The following is a 22,672-nucleotide window of genomic DNA, read 5'->3' as shown; positions in this document are numbered from 1 at the left end:
CAGCAGTCCTGCTCTACAGCTGGGGAATAAAGGGGATTCCTTCTGTTTACTGTGACATGGTTTCACAACAATCCCTCTTTTTCAGTTTTGCCACTCAGTCGCTAAAACACAGATGACACTGTGTGCTTTGTTGACTTCAGTCTCTGACTCTGGTCTTATAGGAACATGTAATTGTTAAATAAGCCTTGTGTGCCTCTCAAAGTACAGCATGTTTCATACTTTATCTGAATGTTCAATGTTCTCCCTTCTAATGAGTTTTGATACACTTTTTCAATAAGATAAATAAAAGAGATGCAACAAAAGTCATTTCTAACCAAAATGTTTATTTCTATTAAGTTCAAATCGCAAATCATTCAACGAGCATGATTTGTTGCCCGCTAAAGTACTGCCTCTATTCTCTTAGCATGCAGATTCTAATCACAAAATTAACTGTGATAAACATTGTTACAAAAACCCATTATAAGTAGTAACCACAGTTGAATAGGATGGGGGAAAATGAAAATATGTGAATTACAATACAGGGATATAAAAACAATCAGGTTCATTCAGTTGACGTAGTTTTACTGTCAATATTAGTAACCTATTGATTTTCAGTGATTATAATTCAGTAACAGATATTTCCTCAGTAAACATATTTCATGGTGATAGAGTGAACATTTTAATAGCTGCAATTACCTAAGTCAGACTTATTTTGTAACAAGAATCAATTAACATGATCTTATTTTTAAAAACTTCCACCAAACTATCAAATAGTTCCAGGGCAATTCTAAATCTATGAAAGTCAGACAATACACTGAATAACCAGACATGGACATTCAATGTACAAAATAACAATGTTGTCATGGAAAAACTTGCTGTGACATGTTTCTTCATAGTGCCAACACCTGCCAACACTATTTTCCTGAAGTTAAAAGGCAAATAAAGCACTCCCCTCTCACACATAGTTCTTTATGGCGTAGCTGCTGTGAGTGTGAGTGGGCATCCTAGCCAGGGTGTACCTACTGCTGGAACCATGCCTGCCCTCTCTCCCCCCTGGAGGACAGCTGGTACACAGCACCCCTCCTCCACAGAACAGGAACCCAGAGGTCACCCAGCCCACATAGATGGCCGCCCCCATCTCTTTCTTGAGCACCTCAGGGACCCGCGGGTTATAGAAGTCCCTAATGATTGACTGGGCCGTCCAGGACACAGCCACTATGATGCTTAACCCAGCCAGGGCGAAGGTGACCCCTGCGGCCTGCACCATGCTGGCTTTGAACTTGGGATGGCTCAGGCAGTTGGTACACCTAGCTCCCAGAAGGAAGACGAGGAATGCCAGGCAGCCCAGTACCATGCTGATGACGATGAGGCCCCTGGCCGCCTGGAGGTCAGGGGACAGGTCTAGAAGAGCATCATAGATTTTACACTGCATCTGTCCCGTTGTTTCAGACACACAGGTCATCCACAGGCCCTCCCAGAACACCTGCATGACCACCAGGTGGGTGCCGATGAACGCTGTAACCTTCCACATGGGCAGGGCACAGATCAGGATGGTACCTGCCAGGCCCACCATGGACAGGGTGATGCCCAGCTCCTCCACAGCCATGGGGGGCGCTACAGCTTGTGCAGAACTGGGGATGAAACAAAGAAAATTTTAACAATATGCTCAAAATGTCTGTTGGCTCTTTTATCTCTGTGATCACAGCCTAGCAATTTCCACAAAAAAAATTCTTCCATTTATACTTTTTTCTTTTCCATTTACAAAGACAACAACACAGTGAGATGTTTTTTTACATTGTGTGTCATTGTTATCCAGAGCGACTTACAGTAGTGAGTGCATACTTTTTCGTACTTGTCCCCCGTGGGAATTGAACCCACAACCTTGGTGTTGCAAGTGCAACTGAGCTACATGGGACAGACAACCAGCATCCAAACATGACAATAAACAATAGAAGGGGGAGGACACCCATTGATCCCTGCCACAACAAGCTAGGCATCCTCTGGGACCTGGCAAGAAGGGGGGTATAGTTCATAAACAAATACACAGTTTATATACTAGGCTATGCTCTATGGTTTACACGTTATTATAGTGTTCCAGAGACCCTCTGGGTCATTGTCATGGTCTTGGAGGGCAGATGCCGCTCGTTCCATAGTCAATAAGTCAATAAATTCCCTTAACCAAATGTCCATGCTGAAGCACTGCGGTTTACGCACCTTAAAAGGTATAAGTATGGTCCGTTTTACTGATAGGAAGGCCTATGCAATGTGTTGTTTGGTTCTATGTTGGACATTGTCCATCCTACTTCCTAACAGGCACACTACAGGACACAGTGGGAAACATACATTATGTACAGTGCCTTCAGAAAGTATTCAGACCGTTTGACTTTTTCCACATTTTGTTAGTTTACAGCCTTATTCTAAAATTGATTATATTGGTTTTTTTCCTAGTCAATATACACACAATACCCCATAATGACAAAGCAAAAACAGGATTTTAGAAATGTTTATTAAAAAAAAAAAACGGAAATATTACATTTGCATAAGTATTCAGACCCTTATGTTGAAGCACCTTGAGTCTTCTTGGGTATGATGCTACAAGCTTGGACCACCTGTACTTCTTCTCTGCGGATCCTCTCAACCTCTGTCAGGTTGGATGCGGGGTGTTGCTGCACAGCTATTTTCAGGTCTCTCCAGAGATATTCGATCAGGTTCAATTCCGGGCTCCAGCTGGGCCACTCAAGGACATTGTCCTGAAGCCACTCCTGCATTGTCTTGGCTGTGTGCTTAGGGTTGTTGTCCTGTTGGAAGGTGAACCTTCACCCCAATCTGAGGTCCTGTGTGGTCTGGAGCAGGTTTTCATCAAGGATCTCTCTGTACTTTGCTCCATACATCTTTCCCTCGATCCTGACTAGTCTCCCACTCCCTGTAGGCGCAAAACATCCCCACAGCATGATGCTGCCACCACCATGCTTCACCGTAGGGATGGTGCCAGGTTTCCTCAAGGGGTGATGCTTGTCATTCAGGCCAAAGAGTTCAATCTTGGTTTCATTTAGACCAGAGAATCTTGTTTCTCATGGTCTGAGAGTCTTTAGTTGTCTTTTGGCAAACTCCAAGCGGGCTGTCATATGCCTTTTACTGAGGAGTGGCTTCCGTCTGGCCACTTTAACATAAAGACCTAATTGGTGGAGTGCTGCTGAGATGGTTGTTCTTCTGGAAGGTTGTCCCATCTCCACAGAGGAACTCTAGAGCTCTGTCAGACTGACCATAGGGTTCTTGGTCACCTCCCTAACTAAGGCCCTTCTCCACCGATTGCTCAGTTTGGCCGGGTGGCCAGCTCTAGGAAGAGTCTTGGTGGTTCCAAATGTCTTCCATTTAAGAATGATGGAGGCCACTGTGTTTTTGGGGATCTTCAATGCATCAGACATTTTTTGGTACCCTTCCCCAGATCTGTGCCTCATCACAATCCTGTCTTGGAGCTCTACGGACAATTCTTTCGACCTTATGGCTTGGTTTTTGCTCTGGCATGCACTGTCAACTGTGGGTCCTTATATAGACAGGTGTTTGCCTTTCCAGATCATGTCCAATCAATTGAATTTACCACAGGTGGACTCCAATCAAGTTGTAGAATCATCTCAAGGATGATAAATTGAAACAGTATCCACCTGAGCATCCTGAATATTTATGTAAATAAGGTATTTCAGTTTTTTATTTTTAGTAAATTTGTAAAAAATCTAAAAAACAGTTTTTGCTTTGTCATTATGGGGTATTGTGTGTAGATTGCTGGGGATTTCTTCATTTAATTCATTTTAGAATCACTCTGTAACATAACAAAATGTGGAAAAAGTATTTCTGAAGGCACTTTATATACCACTAGATAGCAGTAGTGTGTCAACAGTGTCGGGCCTATTTGATGGAGGGACATGACTGAGGTGTTCCACAATATTGCAGGTTTCTTTGAATAGAATATTAAGAGAACGAGCAGCAGTGAAACTGTCATTCAGAGTGAAACAATGATGCATAAATTGATACTGGGTGGAATATGAGGAGGATTTGATCATTCAAATCTTACTGAATATTACTGGACAGTCTTTCTGTAACACTACTGAATATAATGTGACAATCAATGACTTGATGTTAAACTTTATCTTAATAACACAATAACAAAAACACCTAAGGCAAAGAGAACATTTTATGGTGAGACAAATTAGACGCAATTAAGGGATTAAGTCATTTTAAGCTCTCAATATTTTCTGCACGAGAACAGCGGAACTGGAGACTCTCCCTGATCTACAGGTCTGATAACAGGGGAACATAACTTTCTCACAGCTTAGTGTAAACCTTCTCAACTCACACCAGTCTTTTTATGAACTCAAACATAGTTGATTATTTTATTGATTTAAAGATTACGAGAGTGGGTTGATACAACAATATCTGTCACAATAGACATACCCAATGTTTGCAAGCCTTGAAATTGTATATGTTGGTCGAAAAACACATTGAAGCGGTCATTGAGTTTGAAGCATGTGTGGAATTCTCTGACACCAGTTCCTGTTTGACCAGTGTTCTATTTGAACCTTACAGAGAACATTTTATGATCATGATGAATGCGTATACTGAAAACAAGGACATCAGTGAGAGTACTGAATCAACAAACACTCACCTGAAATATGAAAAGATAGTTTATTGTAATAAAACAGAGAACATACAACAGTAAAAAAGTTGCTGACTAATATAATTTGCAACAGTGTATAATCAACTTGCCAGGAATCCGAGAAACAAATAACATTTACATATACTGAACAAAAATATAATCGCAACATGCAACAATTTCTACGATTTTTATGAATTACAGTTAAGGAAATCAGTCAATTTAAATAAATGAATAAGGCCCTAATCTATGGATTTCACATGACTGTGCAGTGGCTCAGCCATGGGTGGACCTGGGAGGGCATAGGCCCACCCACTTGGGAGCCAGGCCAACCCACTAGAGAGCCAGGCCCGGCCAATCAGAATTGGTTTTTTATTACAGACAGAAATGGACGGACATTGGAACATAAAGGAAAAGGTACCAGTGGAAAGATGTTGTATGTAAAAAAACTGTACTATGAAGGAAAATATGCACTTAACTTTTTGATTGATTAGCCAGAGAAACACTTCACTCTTAGAAAAAAGGGTTCCAAAAGGATTCTTCAGCTGCCCCATAGGGGAACTTGACAAAGGATAAAATGCTCACTAAAATGCTAATGTAAACAGATTTGTGTGCAAAATTGGAGAGAATTAAGGGATCTTTTATTTCATCATGAACCATGGGACCAGCACTTTACATGTTATGTTTATATTTTTGTTCAGTGTATATCTAAACAGTAGCATATTAATACACTCATACACTCTTAGAAAAATATAGCTTTTTGGCTGTCCCCATTGGAGAACCCTTTGAAGAACCCTTTCGGTTCCAGGTAGAACCGTTTTGAGTTCTATACAGAATCCTTTCCAAAGAGATAACCGAAAAGGGTTCCCCTATGGGGCAGCTGAAGAATCCTTTTGGAATCCTTTTTTCTAAGAGTGAAGTGTTTCTCTGGCTAATCAATCAAAAAGTTAAGTACATATTTTCCTTCATAGTACAGTTTTTTTTGCATACAACATCTTTCCACTGGTACCTTTTCCTTTATATTCCAATGTCCGTCCATTTACCTTCTTATACCACCAATACCTTTTGAAAAGATGGAGAAACAACATTTTCATGCAGACCAGTTTGTCCCATGAACCTTCATATTAAATGTCGGTCTTTGTTGGGGTGGAGGAACTTGCCACAGAACCTGCCGGTTTTCTTTAACTTCCTGATGACTTAGCCAGTATATATTTCACAGAGGGGGCTTTGTCGTCCTCCTTGGGGTGGCAGTTACCACAGAGGAGTCCCCCTCCCAGGAGTAGCAGGATCCCAGCCGCCCAGCTCTCTCCGCTGAGCATCCACCAGGAGTCGGTTGTAAAAGTCCTGGATGATGAGACTGGCTGTTGAGGATACAGGGATGAGACACAGGATCCCACTGATGATGAGCACCACCCCTACCGCCACCGTCGCCCGTGCCTTGGCCACCTCCTCCAACAGAAAGTTGGTGCACTTCCCCCCGACAAACTCCATGAAGAGGCCAGCAATTCCCACCACGATGTCCACCACGACCAGCGCTCTAGCAACCTGCAGGTCGGAGCTGAGGGACATCATGGAGTCATATACCTTAAACTGCATCTGCCCCGTGCTCTGGGCCACACAGTCTATGACCTTCCACATGGGCACACTGCCGACAATGGTCGTTCCCTACACAGACGATCAAGGCCAGGGCACTGCCCAGCATCTGAATGCCCATGGTACACATTCTGAATGCAGTGTCTCTCTGTCTCTCTCTACTCATTGACTAACTCTTTGTGTCTCCAAGTTAATATTGGAAGGCAATCAGGTGTTTTGGTGCATTTGAAAATGAGAAAGAAGAGTGTTACTGGCTGGTCCAGCTTTAAGAAACTGAGAGCCAGCCAAATAATACCAGCCTTACAGGATACATTGTTCTGCGTGGATAATAAAGGTGGGAGTTTCATTTTATTCTCCTTTTTGGATATGGTAGATCAGTTTACTAAGCTTTTATTGTTCAAACATCCTATGAGGAATGAGGATGTAGGCATGTGCTTGAAAACTCACCAGCTTGAAAGCTCAGCAAAATGAACTTTCAATGGGATTCATTTGACTTTGTTAGCAATAGATGGCAAATAGTGCTGAAATAAGTTTATAAATAGTCATGGGAGGACAGAAAAGAAAACAGAGGAGGGGAGCACTAAGCCCTATAAAGTACCCTTCTCGCCCTCTGTGTTTATGTGAACTCATCATACCTTCTTAGTTTACACATTCTCAACTAAAAATCAACAGTGATTTGTTTTGCTTTCCTGACACACCTATGCCAAGCTTCACTTTCACTGGGTTAGAGAGGTCACCAGATTCCAGAGCATGCAGTATGCCCCGATTTGGAGACATTCACATTGCATTGGCACGGCAATGAACAGAAAAGAGAGAGGTGGGGCTGGGGGCGAGAGATAATCTGATCCGTTTAAACTCATACAACATATTTTTATAATGTGCACTGTTAACTTAAGCATTATGTAATGTATGTAAACAGCGTCTCACTGTCACAAGAAGAAGATGTAACGAGACATGTTTTGGTATACTTGGCACAAGGAATTACGATGTAGTTTAAGGGGTGGTAAGGTGATACTGTTCTTAATGCTTCTTGTTTGAGAAAGTAGTGGAAAGTAGAAAGTAGTTCATTCAACAATGAATGAACAATGAAAACAAACCAGGTTCTACCATTTTGTTCAATTTAAATAACAATAAATGATGAACATATCCAGTAGGCTTATACATTTTGGCCAATCTCTGCACATCATCTCTACATAGCTGGTTCTGAGAGGAAGCCAGTTTAAATAGCAGAGCTTGTTTCACAGAAATAGTTTTTATCTAACCTAGCTTAAGTTGTGTAACTGGTTCATCTGTGCATTCTTGCCCCTCAAAGATTTTGTCAATCTGTCACTGCCAGTCTTTAAAGTAAATGTCTCAGTGAGTATTTCTAATAATGGGGGAAATCTATTTCAAATCCTTAGAAGAAATCAGTGTTCTCAGGATTGTGTGACAGGGTTAAATACTTTTCTCACTTTCTTACTCGAATCATTGCGATGTAAAGTCCCACTTTTGGTGTCATTCAAACAGAAGACAGTGAGGGAGGATTGTCAGTAGGTCATTTCACCTAAAACTATGCTATTAGACATTTTCAGCTAAGATTTCAGCTGAGAAAAAGGAAATCACAGTAACTTGGAGTCAATTTCTTAAAAAAGACAGTTAACACCAATGTATAAACTTTGTTGGAAATGTTTTATACAAAAAAATAAGGTTTGCAATTGATTAAGTTCTTTAGACATAAGCAATTAACATATATTGGCTGTTTGCAAAACATACTGTGATCTACTGTACAAAGTTGTGACAAGTCAATTATACATATATAATGTACATATAGTCCATGTTCTTACATCAATACTATCATTCTGGCACAGTGTCCTTATACGGTAAAAGATAAGTTAGGGTTATGGGAATGGCTTCAATTCACTTCAGTCATCACCCCATGACCCATGAGATGATTCCTCTACACTGCGTATAGACTAGCACTACTTCTCTGTAACGTCATTTCTTATAGGCAACAGTTCTGTCTTGTCTTTTTCTTGCAAAGTTCTGAAGAGCTCCGTTAATTTGTTTTCACATATTCATTCTGTTCTGATTTCACATCACTTTCAAAATGGAAAATGGAAAAGAACAAGACTGGATAATACCAGTAACTTGCATGGTATTTTCATTTCACAGAAGATTGCCAAAGATAATCAAATAATTTACAGTCTTTCTTTCAACAGTTTCCAGCTCAAACGTAAGCTCTGCTGGTAGCTGTGGATCTTGCCTGTGAGTACTTCACTGGGTAGTCGTCACGCTCCTCCTTGGGTGGGCAGGAGCTGCAGAGGAGCCCCCCTCCCAGGATCAGGAGCCCTGCGGTGCCCCAGCCGATGTACAGCGAGGCCCCCAGCTCCCTCCTCTGGGCCTCGACCAGCAGAGGGTTGTAGAAATCCCTGATGATGGTGTTGGCAGACCAGCAGACAGGGACGAGGATGAGGACGCCAGCCACGATGAAGATGATCCCACTGGCAATGGCTACTTTAGCTTTGGAAGCCTCATCCTCCACAAAGTTGGTGCACTTTCCTCCAGAAATTCCCAAGAGGATGCCGAAGCATGACGCGATGATGGCGATGACGCTCAGAGCTCTGGCAGCCTGCAGGTCCTGGGGTAAGGCCAGGAGGGAGTCATAGATCTTGCACTGCATCTGTCCCGTGCTCTGGGTCACACAGTTCATCCACAAGCCCTCCCAGATGACCTGAGCAGTCACGATGTTGGCTCCAATGAAGGCTGTGACTTTCCACATAGGCAGGGCACACACAATAATGGTCCCCAGGAACCCGATGATAGCCAGGACGAAGCCCAGCATCTGTCTTCCCATTGATACCATTTTGAAGAATTCTTGTTTTTTGTTGTAAAATCAATGAAGCTCAGGCAGAGGTTGTAGAGGAGAGTCAATGGAGGTCAGCTCAGCTTGGTTGTAATCGTTGTTAACTAATGACTAAGTCACGTCCCCTGAAGTTATATGGACCTCTCTGCTCCTGAAAGGGTGGAGTGAACATCCTTCCCCCTGACCTGAAACCAGTTGACATGGTAATTTTCAAGCCGGACCAGATTCTTTCACCTCCCCTGTTGGTATGTGTGAATGACAATGGGTTTCGATGAGATGCGTCTCAAGACCTGTGAAGAAGAGATAGTAATTGGTCCATTCAAAAAATGCCTCTGTAGTGAATGCCGTTTTGCTGGGCGGTTAGGCCTGTCTGCCCATTGGTTTCAGGGTAGAGAGATAAACTGTCAAGAATGCCACCTGAATTCTCATTAGTCATGGCCGGACGTTCAAAGCTACTGTTGTTCCCTGTTTTCATGATGACATTTTTTATTGCAACAATTGTTTCCTGTAATCAGGTTGCTAATACCACCATAATTCTGATTTGTCATAGCCAGAAGTAAGTTAAGGCCTATATTCAGTCTCTGTTTTCTTGGTTTTGATCCTGAACACATTTCTTTCATGAAATAAACCAATACATTAAATAAACATGTTACAGAACATTGCCTTTAAGCCCGGGTACAGATCCAAGAAACCTTGATTTTAAAGAATGCTGTTGGCAATCTAATTAAACAACCTATTTGAGTTACAGTCTAGACTCTCAAAACTATCCCACTGAGCACGGACGTCAATTCAACATCTATTCCACGTTGGTTCAACGAACGTAATTTGAGTGAAATGATGTGGAAACGATGTAGATTCAACCATTGTGTGCCCAGTGGGATGTTTGTATATTTGGAGAGAGGAGATATGAGGCAGCTTTTGAGCAACCATGCAACCATTCATTTTCCAAAATGAAAGGAGATTCACAGATACACGTCATCATGTAACTGAAAGATATTGATCCCTTAAAATCCATAAGAGTCTATTGACACACCCTATCAAAATCCGGCAGTTTAAGCTAGAGATATATGCATGGGCTGTGTCTCAGTACGCCACATCCTCCTATGTCGGCTTTCCGCATCTGCGGTGGAAAGTGGCCGAGCTACGGCGGTGTTTGTCAAACCATGAGAAAAAAATTGGTCCACTCACATCAACGTCTGTAACAGTCTGGCCTACAAAACAAATAAAGAAAGATGAGACTTTCACGAACACGCTGGTGTTCTCCGTTTTGCTCTACGACCCCTATAAGCCCCACGGGACTTGTCTGATGTCGGAAACGCTGATGTGCCAACTTCTGTCTAGCGTCAAAACCGTTTTGGCTACAAACTAATTGTCACAGGATCGCATCTGAAGGTAACCCATACAAATTAATGGAAGTATAGAGGTAGTTTTGTGTCAACAAAAATAAGGGGTTGAATATGTGTAAAAAAAATATATATATATAAATATTCCCTGAGCTTCAAAACCTTATTCCTTATGTATTTTGCCATTTATGAATGTGTTATTCAATGCGCTATAGTAGTAAAGGCCAATTTTTTTTTAAATATATATATATTTTTATACCTGAAAGGGTTCTGAAATTCAAAATCAAATAGCTAAATGATCTATGGTATGACCATCTTAAACCAACTCCATGTGTTAGCTTAGTACCCCCTCCCCCAACGACTTAGATGTTTAGATTCATGATTTAAAGCAGAGTTGAATTCAAAATGCAACTTTTAAAACATTAATTGTAAGTTAGAAAATGCATAGGCTTTGATTATTGGTATGATTATTGCTCACAGTTCATGAACATTTGAAATCGCAGTTATTGTTTCCCAACTTTTCCACAAAGACACATTAAGCCTACACATTGTTTTATATAATAACGTGTGTGTTTATATTTGGTAAATATAGGCACTACATATTTACAGAAAAATGGGTTGTTTTCTGTGTACAGATACATCACAAGTCATAGACCAGCCAGCTATTTACAAGACAACAGTATCGGTTGCACAATGGGAGAACACAGGTTGCTGCTAAAATTAAAATTTACGCTACATCCATTCTCATTATCAAACTATTTGTTGTAATGTTCGCATACTGGTATAGTAGTCAAGACATAAGGATTTACATTGTCAACATTTGAAAGAACAGATTCTTCCTCTTGTAATGAATATCATTCACACAATCATTTTCATGTCTATAAATTGCATGTTATTCTCATCAATAACAATATCTACATATCAATGTGGACAAAAGTACATGATATAAGTACATTTTGGTGGTGCAATTAAACTCAGATGCAAAGCTAACCAAAACAATAGCTTGAAAACATCAAGGTCCAGAATACCAGTCAATATTCAGGGAGATGTTCCCGCTTTCCATTTCACTTTGTTACAGATACCGTCCAGGCCGTCCAGGTACAGCGTATTCTATTGGTGCTGCATATGGCTTGCTTGGTGCATACGAACCTGTCCCTGAGTAGGGTCTGCTGGCTGGGGTGTAAACTCTCCCATAGGGCCCTGCCTGGACCATTGGTTGGCCTGGATAGGGGTACATGGGTGCTCCTTGAGGATAGCCTGGGTACCCATACATCTTCTGGGGCGGGCAGGAGGTGCAGAGGATGATCCCTCCGATGAGGAGCAGCGCTGTGGAGCCCCAGCCGATGTAGATGGAGGCTCCTATCTCCCTCCTCTGGGTCTCGATGGTCAGAGGGTTATTAAAGTCTGAGATGGTGAACGCTGCCGACCAGCAGACGGGGATGAGGACCAGAAGAGCACCAATGAGCAGCAGGATGCCTCCAAGGATCGTCACTTTACTCTTGGAGGATTCAGACTTCAGGGTGCTGGTGCACTGGCCCCCGATGAAGGTGACAATCAGGCCGACAAAGATGAAGATGATGGAGATGATGACCAGGGCCCTCGCTGCCTGAAGGTCTGTCGCTAGCCTCATCACTGAGTCGTTTATCTTGCACTGCATCTGTCCCGTGCTCTGCATCACGCAGTTCATCCACAGGCCGTCCCACACAATCTGTCCTGTTACGATGTTGGCACCGATGTAAGTGGTTACCCTCCACATAGGGATACCCGTGGTCACTGCCACCCCCACGAAGCCGATGAAGCTGAGCACCTGGCCAAACACCTCCTTTCCGATCCTTCCCATGACCAAAGGTTGTGTCCGGAGTGGGAGAAAGAGAAGTCTGGCTGCCTAGGTCTGGATCTCTGGAGCTATGTGAGAGGTCTGATTGACGATCAGAAACAACTGGAGCCCGCTGAGGAGGAAGAATGTGCAGGAGGAGTGGTTTCCTGCCACCAGGTGAGTTGTTCCGGACAGACCAGTTTCCTCAGGCTGTCACACTGTAGATACTTTGTGACGCACAGACAGAGCTGATGAAGTGGTGACAATACTTCACTCAATACTGTCATCTTCAGAAAGCTCTCTTTCATATGCGACAGGTTCAAAACAACCTGGTCTTCATTGGGATTACACTTCTTCCAACTTGATACCATCTACACTGAAACTGGCACTTCCATGATGGCATTACCCATCTATCAAAATGCTAAATCCCAGACCTTCATTGTGATTTTGAAAATGTAAATAAATACACATATGCAGGCCTATTTATTTTATAAAAAGTTGTTTTTTCCGTCACTGTATGTATCCACATTTGGATTTTATATTTATATTTCAAAAGATGTAGTGTTAGGACATGTTATGAAAGTGACATTCCACTACCAGTTACTCAATGTGTCATTTGTTTCCACAAGTGACTCACTGTGGTCTGATCATTTAACATTTCATCATCTGCAGGTTACAAGAAACTGTCAACAACTTGCAATTTAGGGAAAAGGGTAATGGTGACACTTCCTAACCACATCAGAACTTATCTTCATCCCAAAAGCCCTCACCTAACCACAAGAGCCATTTAGATTATGCTTAAGATACATTGAACACATTGTGTTGGGGAAATGGTTCTAACATGGTGACCCCAAACCACTAACCTCGTATGAGTCTACCAAACCACTAGCCTCGTATGAGGCTACCAAACCACTAGCCTCGTGTGAGGCTACCAAACCACTAGCCTCGTATGAGTCTACCAAACCACTAGCCTCGTATGAGGCTACCAAACCACTAGCCTCGTATGAGTCTACCAAACCACTAGCCTCGTATGAGTCTACCAAACCACTAGCCTCGTATGAGTCTACCAAACCACTAGCCTCGTATGAGTCTACCAAACCACTAGCCTCGTATGAGTCTACCAAACCACTAGCCTCGTATGAGTCTACCAAACCACTAGCCTCGTATGAGGCTACCAAACCACTAGCCTCGTATGAGTCTACCAAACCACTAGCCTCGTATGAGTCTACCAAACCACTAGCCTCGTATGAGGCTACCAAACCACGACAGTATTTAGAAATATCTATATCGAGCTTTGACATACCCTAACAAGGAGGGGTAAAGGAGAGGGAGGGTGCGTGTGTGAGATGGATGATATAATTAAGTGGACCCTATCTTACCACACTGCCTCAAAGTAAATGTCCAGACTATGCAGGAGCCCATCCTACACACGGCCTTTATCTTACAACAGTCCAACCACTCCACACCCACTCCACACCCACTCCACACCCATCACTAATGTTACAGCAATGTGCAAGGGATCACTCATTTAAAAGGTGGAATGAAATATATTTGTCAATTTAAAAACTTTATTGGAAAATGTGTTTAAATTATTGGAGTTAAAACAAAAAGTTAGTTCAAAAGTCCCAAAGCAACATTGTTAGGCTAGTCAATGTTCAAAGCATATATTGCCATGTGCTCACACATAGGCCGCTCTTGCCGAATAGGATTTTACATATCTTGCCACATTGTATTTGGAGGAGTGTCCCCGATCCTGGCTTAGTGGACACTGGCTACAGAGAATCCCTCTACCCAGAAGCATGAGTCCCGTGGACCCCCAGACTATGAAAATCCTCCCGATGCTATGGAGACTGTGGACAGCGTGTCCTCGGTGCAGTTGGTGAATTTCCCCCCAACGATAGACAGCAGGATGACTTTGAGAGTGACCAGATGACCATTAGGACACGGGTCGCCTGTAGATCCTGAGGTAGTGCCAGCATGGAATTGTAGACTTTACACTGCATTTGCCCCGTGCTCTGTACCATGCATGCATGTTCATCAACCACAGGCCTTTCCACATTATCTGTGCTGTGACAATGTTGTTGCCAATGAACGTGGTCACTTTCCACATGGGAAGCGCAAATTATAATGTCTCCAAACCATCCGATCACACCGAGGCTAATGCCCAGAATTTGCAAACAAGCTGAATGCATGGTACAGTAGGCTACTTCTAGATGGTGTTAAAATGACAACCGTGGTTAACTTTATAAAAGAAGAACGCTTATCTGCACCTATGGGGTCTAGATTAATCACACCTGATGACAATTGTCTGGTGCTGTGCGGATTGGCCTGTTGGTGTGATAGACAAATCAGTAGGTCTAACTGAAACCTAATGTAGTAGGCCTAACAATGACAGTAGGCTACAGATGTTTTTGAGGCTGCATTTACAAAGACAGAGCAATTCTGATATTTTTTCCACTAATTGCTCTTTTGACAAATCTATTCAGCTCTGTAAAAGATCTGATGTGATTTGTCAAAAGACCAATTAGTGGAAAATATATCAGAATTGGGCTGCCTGTATACAGACAAATTCTTATTTCCCTCATCTCTTCTTGTTTTTCTATTTTATGATCAAGTCAACATGAATCTGATCGTTATCAAGCATCTGAATAGTTATTCTAAATAGGTCAAGGTTTACACACCAAACAGAGCAGAGCATAGGGGTGTTTGTACTGATACTGGATCAAATGTTTTACCGCAACAGAAAGACAATTCACCTCACTAATAACCCAGTGAAAGCACATTTGAGTGATTCATTGTTGAGCTTTCATAAATAAATGGATAATACAGACGTATTATATTTATATTGTACAGTTTATTTACAATGATGACACACTTGTTTTAATCACAGGAACAATGTTAAGACAGTGCCAAAATGGAGACATAACTTGATATACAGTATTCCTAACCTCATGGATTTAATCTGACATTAAAGGATATTAACAGGGTACTTCAGTAGTAGAGAACATCAGCTGTTTAAAAAAAAACTTAAATACTTATATTATAATTATAACATAACTCGTAACATTATTTTAACTCAACAAACCCATTCAAGTTCTTTGTGATTTAAAACTCTCACAGTTTTTGTTATGAGAACTGTCTTTAGTGTCCTAATTTAAATTCAATTTGATTAAGTAGATCTTAACATGACACTGACATGAACATCTCAGACATATTGCATGGGTCCGGAGGAGGTGGATCTGACCTGAGAGAACTTGGCCGGATAGTGGTGGTCCTGCTTGGGGGGACAGTTCCAGCACAGTAGCCCCCCTCCCATCAGCAGCAGTGCTGCAGCACCCCAGCCTATATACAGAGACGCCCCCAGTTCCCTCCTCTGGGCCTCGATCAGCATGGGGTTGTAGAAATCCCTGATGATGGTGTTGGCTGACCAGGACACTGGGATGAGGCAGAGGATGCCTGAGATGATGTAGAGGACTCCAGCCACAATACAGGCTCTAGCCTTGGATCCCTCCTCTGCTATGCAGTTGGTGCATTTCCCTCCTGCAATCGACAGGCAGATGCCGAAGATACCTGTCAGGATGGAGATGATGATCATTGCTCTGGCGGCCTGGAGGTCCTGGGGTAGTGCCAGCATGGAGTCGTAGACCTTACACTGCATCTGGCCAGTACTCTGCACAACACAGTTCATCCACATTCCCTCCCAGATGGTTTGGGCCGTGACGATGTTGGCTCCGATGAAGGCTGTGACCTTCCACATAGGCAGGGCACACACGATGATGACCATCAACCAGCCGATCAACGACATGATGATGCCCATGATCTGGATTCCCTGGGAAACCATCTTGACTGAATAGTTCCTCACACACACACTGTCCACTGATTGTTCCTGACCTCACACACGTCAACCTGAGTATCACACACTCCAACCTGAGTACAGACAGGTCCCGAGGAGTCGAGCTATTCCCAAAGAGTTCAGAGATGGTTCACACAAAAGGGACCAGTATTTATAGAGTTGTGTTGTAGGAGGGGGTGTTTGTAATGTGTTAAAAACAGAGATATGATGCAGGTATATGATACTACAAGTCCCTGCTCTGCTCCCATTTGCTGAGAAATGTTTATACACAAACAGACAGAAGCCCGGTGACCTCTAGCAGTGCTGACCTAAGAGAAAAGAGCAGCTTCAAGGTCATGTAGCCACTTGACACGGAAACAAAACAGCTATTCCTTCTGACTCACTACTATGGGACTCATCAAAAACTGACTATGGAGTTTTAAAAATAGGGATTTGGAAAAAAGAGTTGGGTTATTAGGAAATGTGTTATTTGGAGGTGTTTAAACTATTTTTTTTTTATGACTGCACACTAATATTTGATTGACACTTTATTCAGGACACAATGTTTTCACTAAGACTACCAAAATACAAGATAAAGTGGGGTGTAACAGAATGTGTGGTGTAACAGAATGTGTGGTGTAACAGAATGTGGGGTGTAACAGAATGTGGGGTGTAACAGAATGTGTGGTGTAACAGAATGTGTGGTGTAACAGAATGTGTGTTGTAACAGAATGTGGGGTGTAACAGAATGTGTGGTGTAACAGAATGTGGGGTGTAACAGAATGTGTGGTGTAACAGAATGTGGGGTGTAACAGAATGTGTGGTGTAACAGAATGTGGGGTGTAACAGAATGTGTGCTGTAACAGAATGTGGGGTGTAACAGAATGTGTGCTGTAACAGAATGTGGGGTGTAACAGAATGTGTGGTGTAACAGAATGTGTGGTGTAACAGAATGATGATGTTTTATGTTTTTATTCCTGTAGGGGACACCATTGGACAATGAAGGATGCTCAAGAGGTGAGTGTCATCTTGCTCAAGAGGTGAGTGTCATCTTACTCGAAATCCAAGTGTAGACTAAAGTAGAAGTCACATTCCAGTGGCAAAGCCGTTTCTCAACCTCCAGTCTTCTCAAGCCATCAATCAGTTGTCCATTTTCTCTTATGTTAAATTTACCTAGGCTACTGTAGCAAACAAAACTTTAGGCCTACATTTCAGCTTGGCTAACCTGGTATATAAAGTATCTAAAAATGGAATCGGGATGTTATTTTAGGGTGAAACTATGAAATTATGAATTAAATATGCACTTTCAATGCAATGGTATGGGGCGGCAGGTAGCCTAGTGGTTAGAGCATTGGACTAATAACTGAAAAGTTGCAAGATCAAATCCCTGAGCTGACAAGGTAAAAATCTGTCGTTCTGCCACTGAACAAGGCAGTTAACCCACTGTTCCTAGATCGTCATTGAAAATAAGAATTTGTTCTTAACTGACTTGCCTAGTTAAATAAAGGTACACATGGTATGGGAAACCCATTCAGATCATTCTGAAATATTTTATACATATTTTATATGAATATACATCTGAAGGAGTATTAGCTGACATAACATGTCATTTCTGCGCCACTGTCTGGAAGTACTGTCTGTCTTTAGCTAAAGTCAAATACAATGGCATTTTGTCATTTAGCAGTTGAACCAAGCTACCAACCCTACCAACCCTCCCCTAACCCTACCAACCCTCCCCTAACCCTACCAACCCTCCCCTAACCCTACCAACCCTCCCCTAACCCTACCACCCCTCCCCTAACCCTACCAACCCTCCCCTCCCCTAACCCTACCAACCCTACCAACCCTCCCCTAATCCTACCACCCCTCCCCCAATCCTCCCACCCCACCCCACCCCTCCCCTAACCCTACCAACCCTCCCCTAACCCTACCAACCCTCCCTCAATCCTCCCCCCCCCCCCTCCCCCTCCCCCTCCCCTAACCCTACCAACCCTCCCTTAGCCCTACCACCCCTCCCCCAATCCTCCCTCCCTCCTTCCCCTTAAACCTACCAACCCTACCCTAACTCTACCACCCCTCCCCCAATCCCCCCTCCCCCTCCCCTAACCCTACCAACCCTCCCCTAACCCTACCACCCATCCCCCAGAGGAAGCTGCCTCCCATGATCATGAGGGGCGCGGCCCCCCAGCCAATGTAGAGCGTCGCCCCCAGCTCCATCTTCTGAGACCTTGTCTGCAAGGGGTCCCTGATGATGGTGTCACAGGGATGAGGCACAGGACGACAGCAATGATGAAGACTAGACCCTTGCCAACGCCAATTCCGGATTTGGCCCTCTAATCCTCCATGCACTTGCCCCCGATCACGGCGAGCAGGATGCCCACCAGGTCCATCATGATAGAGATGATGATGGGAGCACGAGCGGCATGGAGGAGCTGGGGTGGATCCAGCACGGAGTCGTAGACTCCTTACACTGTATCTGACCTCTACTCTGGACCACACAGACCTTCCACATTCTCTCCAATAAGTTTTGTGTCATGATATTCTCGCTGATGAAGGCTGTGACCTTCCATTGAGGCAGGACACAGACATTGATGACCCCGATCCAGCCAATGATGCCCAGTGCTGCGCCAAGCATCTGAAACACAGCAGATACCATATTTTCTTCTTCTTTAAGTCCTAGAGGAGTCGATGAAGGAAATCAGCCAAAAATGAGTATTTTCTTAGAAATCAGTTGCTTGGTATGTCTTGCTTGAAAGATATCCAAGTGCCAATGTTTAAGCCAATTTGGGAGCAGGTGCTTCTATACACCTGACTTGGGAGAGGCTTGGCACACACACACGCTCAAACACAGCTTTGACATGACTTGCTGCTTCCTCCCCAGGGCATGTGCCACCATGCTGGCTGTTTTTTGTCTTCTCTATTAAATGGTATAGGTGGAACAGCCTCATTGTGACTCACCGGTGTTCAAATAGTTTTATCCAAGCTAAAGAGGAACCGTGTGTGCCAACACACTTAAAGTATAAACTCAGTGTCAGGGTTTCAGTATTTTCTCCTCTCTTTTGCAAGTTTCATGCTTATCTTCACACTACATTATGTGGAATGGAACTAATAGAAAAACATGTTAGAGAATATCTGGTCATGTTAGAGAATATCTGGTCATGTTAGAGAATATCTGGTCATGTTAGAGAATATCTGGTCATGTTAGAGAATATCTGTGAATAAGGATTTTAAAAAATATTTTATATAAACCTCAAATACCAATGCTAGACAGGTAAAAGTATTATAATCCGACAATTAGACCATTCGATTGAGATACTTCTCAAACCCTTTCCTCTTAATATGAACAGAGCCCTTTCATTTCTCAAATGAAAGGGATGTCTCTATATAGTTTTCGATTAGAGAATTTTAACAAAATGTTATTCTACTTCGGCTACCTACATTACCTGACATTCACTCGTCACCTTTGACCTCATGGCTGACCTTTGCAGCTCTGGGACTCCCAGCAGATCATGTTGACTTGAAACAATGTCAGAATACACACATGCTTTTATAACTCTAATGGCAGAGTTGAACCAGGATATCCACTTATTTATTTAATTATTTCAAATACCAGTATATCATCTTACAGATCCCCTTGAATACATAGGCCTACTGTAACTTATTATTTTCCTGCTTGAGTTTACAGTCCCTTGCATAGAATATGTTACAAGACTGCAACAAGAGTTCATGTGTGTATTCTGACATTGTTTGGTTTCCCAGGCTTGTGACATTGTCAAAATGATGTAGACATGTTGCCTTTCTATGAGATAATCCCTTACAAAAACAGTACAAATATTTAAACTAAAGTTACATTTCATCAGGGGTGTGGTGCTGTGTAGTAAGCAACGCTCCCTCACCTTTTTCAATTTGAAAATACATGGAGCTGGTAAAAATATTATTTCTGAAGCTGAATCAATTATTGCAAGATCACATAATGATTCATTAGTATTTTACATAACAGAACCAAATATAATTGCATAGCATAGTAAGCCTATAACGTTACTGTTAGACCTAGACCAAAAACACCTCCTCGTTTGTAACGAGATTTCAAGATGGTTAGCTGAAGCTGAATAGTTGCATTTATTTTTCTCATACGGCCAAAACTCAACAGAGCACACCATTTGCTATAATTTGCTAAAGAAAAGTGAATTTCAAGAAGATCTAAATGCATATTCTCATGAAACTGATCAAATGATTGGCATGCAGATGCAGTTTGGAAATTTCAGCAGTAAAACGTGAAGAATTATCATTTAATATTGACAGTGATGGCCTATTTTGAAATCAGGTTTGCCTAACTTGATGTTTGAGGGTATTCAAAATATAACATTTTCTTGAGACAATATGTGCATCGACATAGGCAGACGTTGCATTTGGAGGATGCATTTTACGTATATTTTGTAATAATATTCAATAGGCTACATCTGTCAGTACAAACTTTGATTGAGAAATTACGACGTAATAAATAAATGTGAAATCGGATAAAGACTACCGCATTGAGTGAGTGAATTATTGTCCTGTTACTCTACTCTACTCAGAGAGAAAATGTGAACTCCCCTCCAGTGATGTCTGTTAATTAAAGTATCAATCAACCAACCAATCAACCAACCAATCAACCAACCAATCAACCAACCAATCAATCAATCAAATCTTTCTTTAGGTCACCTGAACAGTTGATAGATGCACATCAGACAAGTCATTCAGTTCATCCACCATTTTGTAGAGGCAAGAGCAAAAAGGAATACTTGAAAGCTGACCTTGCAAGGAGATGTCAGTCCTTAGGGGTTGGAGGGCTATAGCCTGTTGTTCTTCCGTTCGCCTGGAGGACGTTTATGCTTTGATGGACAAGGGGTCTGGCTGGTTAGTTCTGTGGACGGGTCTGTCTTCGACTAGCCACAAACACAACCGAAGGTGATCGCAGTTGTCAGACTGTAGAGAGAAAAGGAAGGGGGGGGGGCATACAGATTGTTTCCATATATGAAAGAGGCCACTGTTAGAGAGCTTAAATTACCTCTAGGAACAATGCCCCTATTTTACCCTGGCATGGAGAAACTCAAGGAGATTGAGTTCCACACTCTGGTACTACGCATTGAGGAGGAGAGATTGTTATGGAGCGTATCACCTTATAACTGAGATTATACTCAGATCGGCCTCAGAGGGTCCACTGTTTTAGGATCAGGAGTCCTACACCAGATCACGTCGTAAACATGTAATCAAATACTCAAACACCCGCAGTGCTGCTACCCAGGAATGCCGTAAACAACATAGATACCTAGAAAGGAATGCCGTAAACAACATAGATACCTAGAAAGGAATGCCGTAAACAACATAGATACCTAGAAAGGAATGCCGTAAACAACATAGATACCTAGAAAGGAATGCCGTAAACAACATAGACACCTAGAAAGGAATGCCGTAAACAACATAGACACCTAGAAAGGAATGCCGTAAACAACATAGATACCTAGAAAGTAATGCCGTAAACAACATAGATACCTAGAAAGGAATGCCGCAAACAACATAGACACCTAGAAAGGAATGCCGTAAACAACATAGACACCTAGAAAGGAATGCCGTAAACAACATAGACACCTAGAAAGGAATGCCGTAAACAACATAGACACCTAGAGAGGAATGCCGTAAACAACATAGATACCTAGAAAGGAATGCCGTAAACAACATAGATACCTAGAAAGGAATGCCGTAAACAACATAGACACCTAGAAAGGAATGCCGTAAACAACATAGACACCTAGAAAGGAATGCCGTAAACAACATAGACACCTAGAGAGGAATGCCGTAAACAACATAGACACCTAGAAAGGAATGCCGTAAACAACATAGACACCTAGAGAGGAATGCCATAAACAACATAGACACCTAGAGAGGAATGCCGTAAACAACATAGACACCTAGAAAGCAGAACCTTCTTGCAACATAACTGTTTTTCTTATTTTGGTAACACTTTTCATTACTTCTTCTCGTCCAGTGTTCTCTTATACAGCTGTAGTAACACTGTAATTACTCTAGTAACGTGGTAACATGTTGTTAGATTGTTTCTAGTTTTTTGGTCAAACAGCATACATCTGGTTCTATGGTGTAATGTTGATCACGTTGATCAACTCACCTGGTGTCCCAGCCCTGGAAGGCTGAAACACTTCTGGTTTGTATCCTCTCCTTCAATTAATCGACTCATTCAGACCTGGGACACCAGGTGAGTGTAATTAACTAGCAGAAACAAAAAACAGAACTATTTAGGCCCTGCAGAACAGGAATTGAACAGCCCTGGTCTAAACTGTACCTTTAGTGCTTTTCACACCACAGAAAGTATAAACACAGCCTATGTGTAGTGCTAATTGAACTATAACTTCTGGGGTTGAATAGTCATAGCTTTTTTATATAATACTAGGTGGTATAACCCAACCACACATTTGATCATTCTTAGAAGTGTGAATTAGCTTATGTAGAGGTAGTGGTATTTTCAGACATTGTTATTGTTGCGGGTGTGAACTATTTATTTATTGAATTTTATTTAACCTTTATTTAACTAGGCGAGTCAGTTAAGAACAAATTCTTATTTACA

At 42.2% G+C, this 22,672-nt stretch overlaps 4 protein-coding genes and 2 pseudogenes across 4 annotated transcripts; all 6 read right to left on the bottom strand.

The window, feature by feature from the left end:
- Positions 1–303: 303 nt before the first annotated feature.
- On the bottom strand, positions 304–21,032 carry LOC109905679 (claudin-4). Its single transcript, XM_020503200.2, has 2 exons — positions 20,847–21,032; positions 304–1,610 (listed from the first exon to the last, which is right to left on the bottom strand). Exon 2 carries the CDS (start codon positions 1,583–1,585, stop codon positions 935–937), a length of 651 nt encoding a protein of 216 aa, XP_020358789.1. The 5' UTR covers positions 1,586–1,610; positions 20,847–21,032; the 3' UTR covers positions 304–934.
- Positions 5,805–6,265, bottom strand: LOC109904839 (claudin-4-like; annotated as a pseudogene).
- Positions 7,870–9,203, bottom strand: LOC109905681 (claudin-4). The gene has a single exon (XM_020503202.2). It carries the CDS (start codon positions 9,060–9,062, stop codon positions 8,427–8,429), a length of 636 nt encoding a protein of 211 aa, XP_020358791.1. The 5' UTR covers positions 9,063–9,203; the 3' UTR covers positions 7,870–8,426.
- LOC109905678 (claudin-like protein ZF-A89) lies at positions 7,871–12,352 on the bottom strand. Its single transcript, XM_031790812.1, has one exon. It carries the CDS (start codon positions 12,243–12,245, stop codon positions 11,478–11,480), a length of 768 nt encoding a protein of 255 aa, XP_031646672.1. The 5' UTR covers positions 12,246–12,352; the 3' UTR covers positions 7,871–11,477.
- Positions 15,056–16,225, bottom strand: LOC109905680 (claudin-4). Its single transcript, XM_020503201.2, has one exon. It carries the CDS (start codon positions 16,060–16,062, stop codon positions 15,427–15,429), a length of 636 nt encoding a protein of 211 aa, XP_020358790.1. The 5' UTR covers positions 16,063–16,225; the 3' UTR covers positions 15,056–15,426.
- Positions 16,369–18,709, bottom strand: LOC109904837 (claudin-4-like; annotated as a pseudogene).
- Positions 21,033–22,672: the final 1,640 nt, after the last annotated feature.

Source organism: Oncorhynchus kisutch, linkage group LG15 (genome assembly GCF_002021735.2).
Source record: "Oncorhynchus kisutch isolate 150728-3 linkage group LG15, Okis_V2, whole genome shotgun sequence".
Taxonomy (NCBI): domain Eukaryota; kingdom Metazoa; phylum Chordata; class Actinopteri; order Salmoniformes; family Salmonidae; genus Oncorhynchus; species Oncorhynchus kisutch.
The sequence above is the reverse complement of the archived record's forward strand: the minus strand, read 5'-3'. Positions and strand labels throughout refer to the sequence as shown.

Excerpts from the sequence above, each read along its gene's own strand:
- LOC109905679 (XM_020503200.2), bottom strand. The coding sequence starts at position 1,585 with ATGGCTGTGGAGGAGCTGGGCATCACCCTGTCCATGGTGGGCCTGGCA.
- LOC109905680 (XM_020503201.2), bottom strand. The coding sequence starts at position 16,062 with ATGGTTTCCCAGGGAATCCAGATCATGGGCATCATCATGTCGTTGATC.
- LOC109905678 (XM_031790812.1), bottom strand. The coding sequence starts at position 12,245 with ATGGGAAGGATCGGAAAGGAGGTGTTTGGCCAGGTGCTCAGCTTCATC.
- LOC109905681 (XM_020503202.2), bottom strand. The coding sequence starts at position 9,062 with ATGGTATCAATGGGAAGACAGATGCTGGGCTTCGTCCTGGCTATCATC.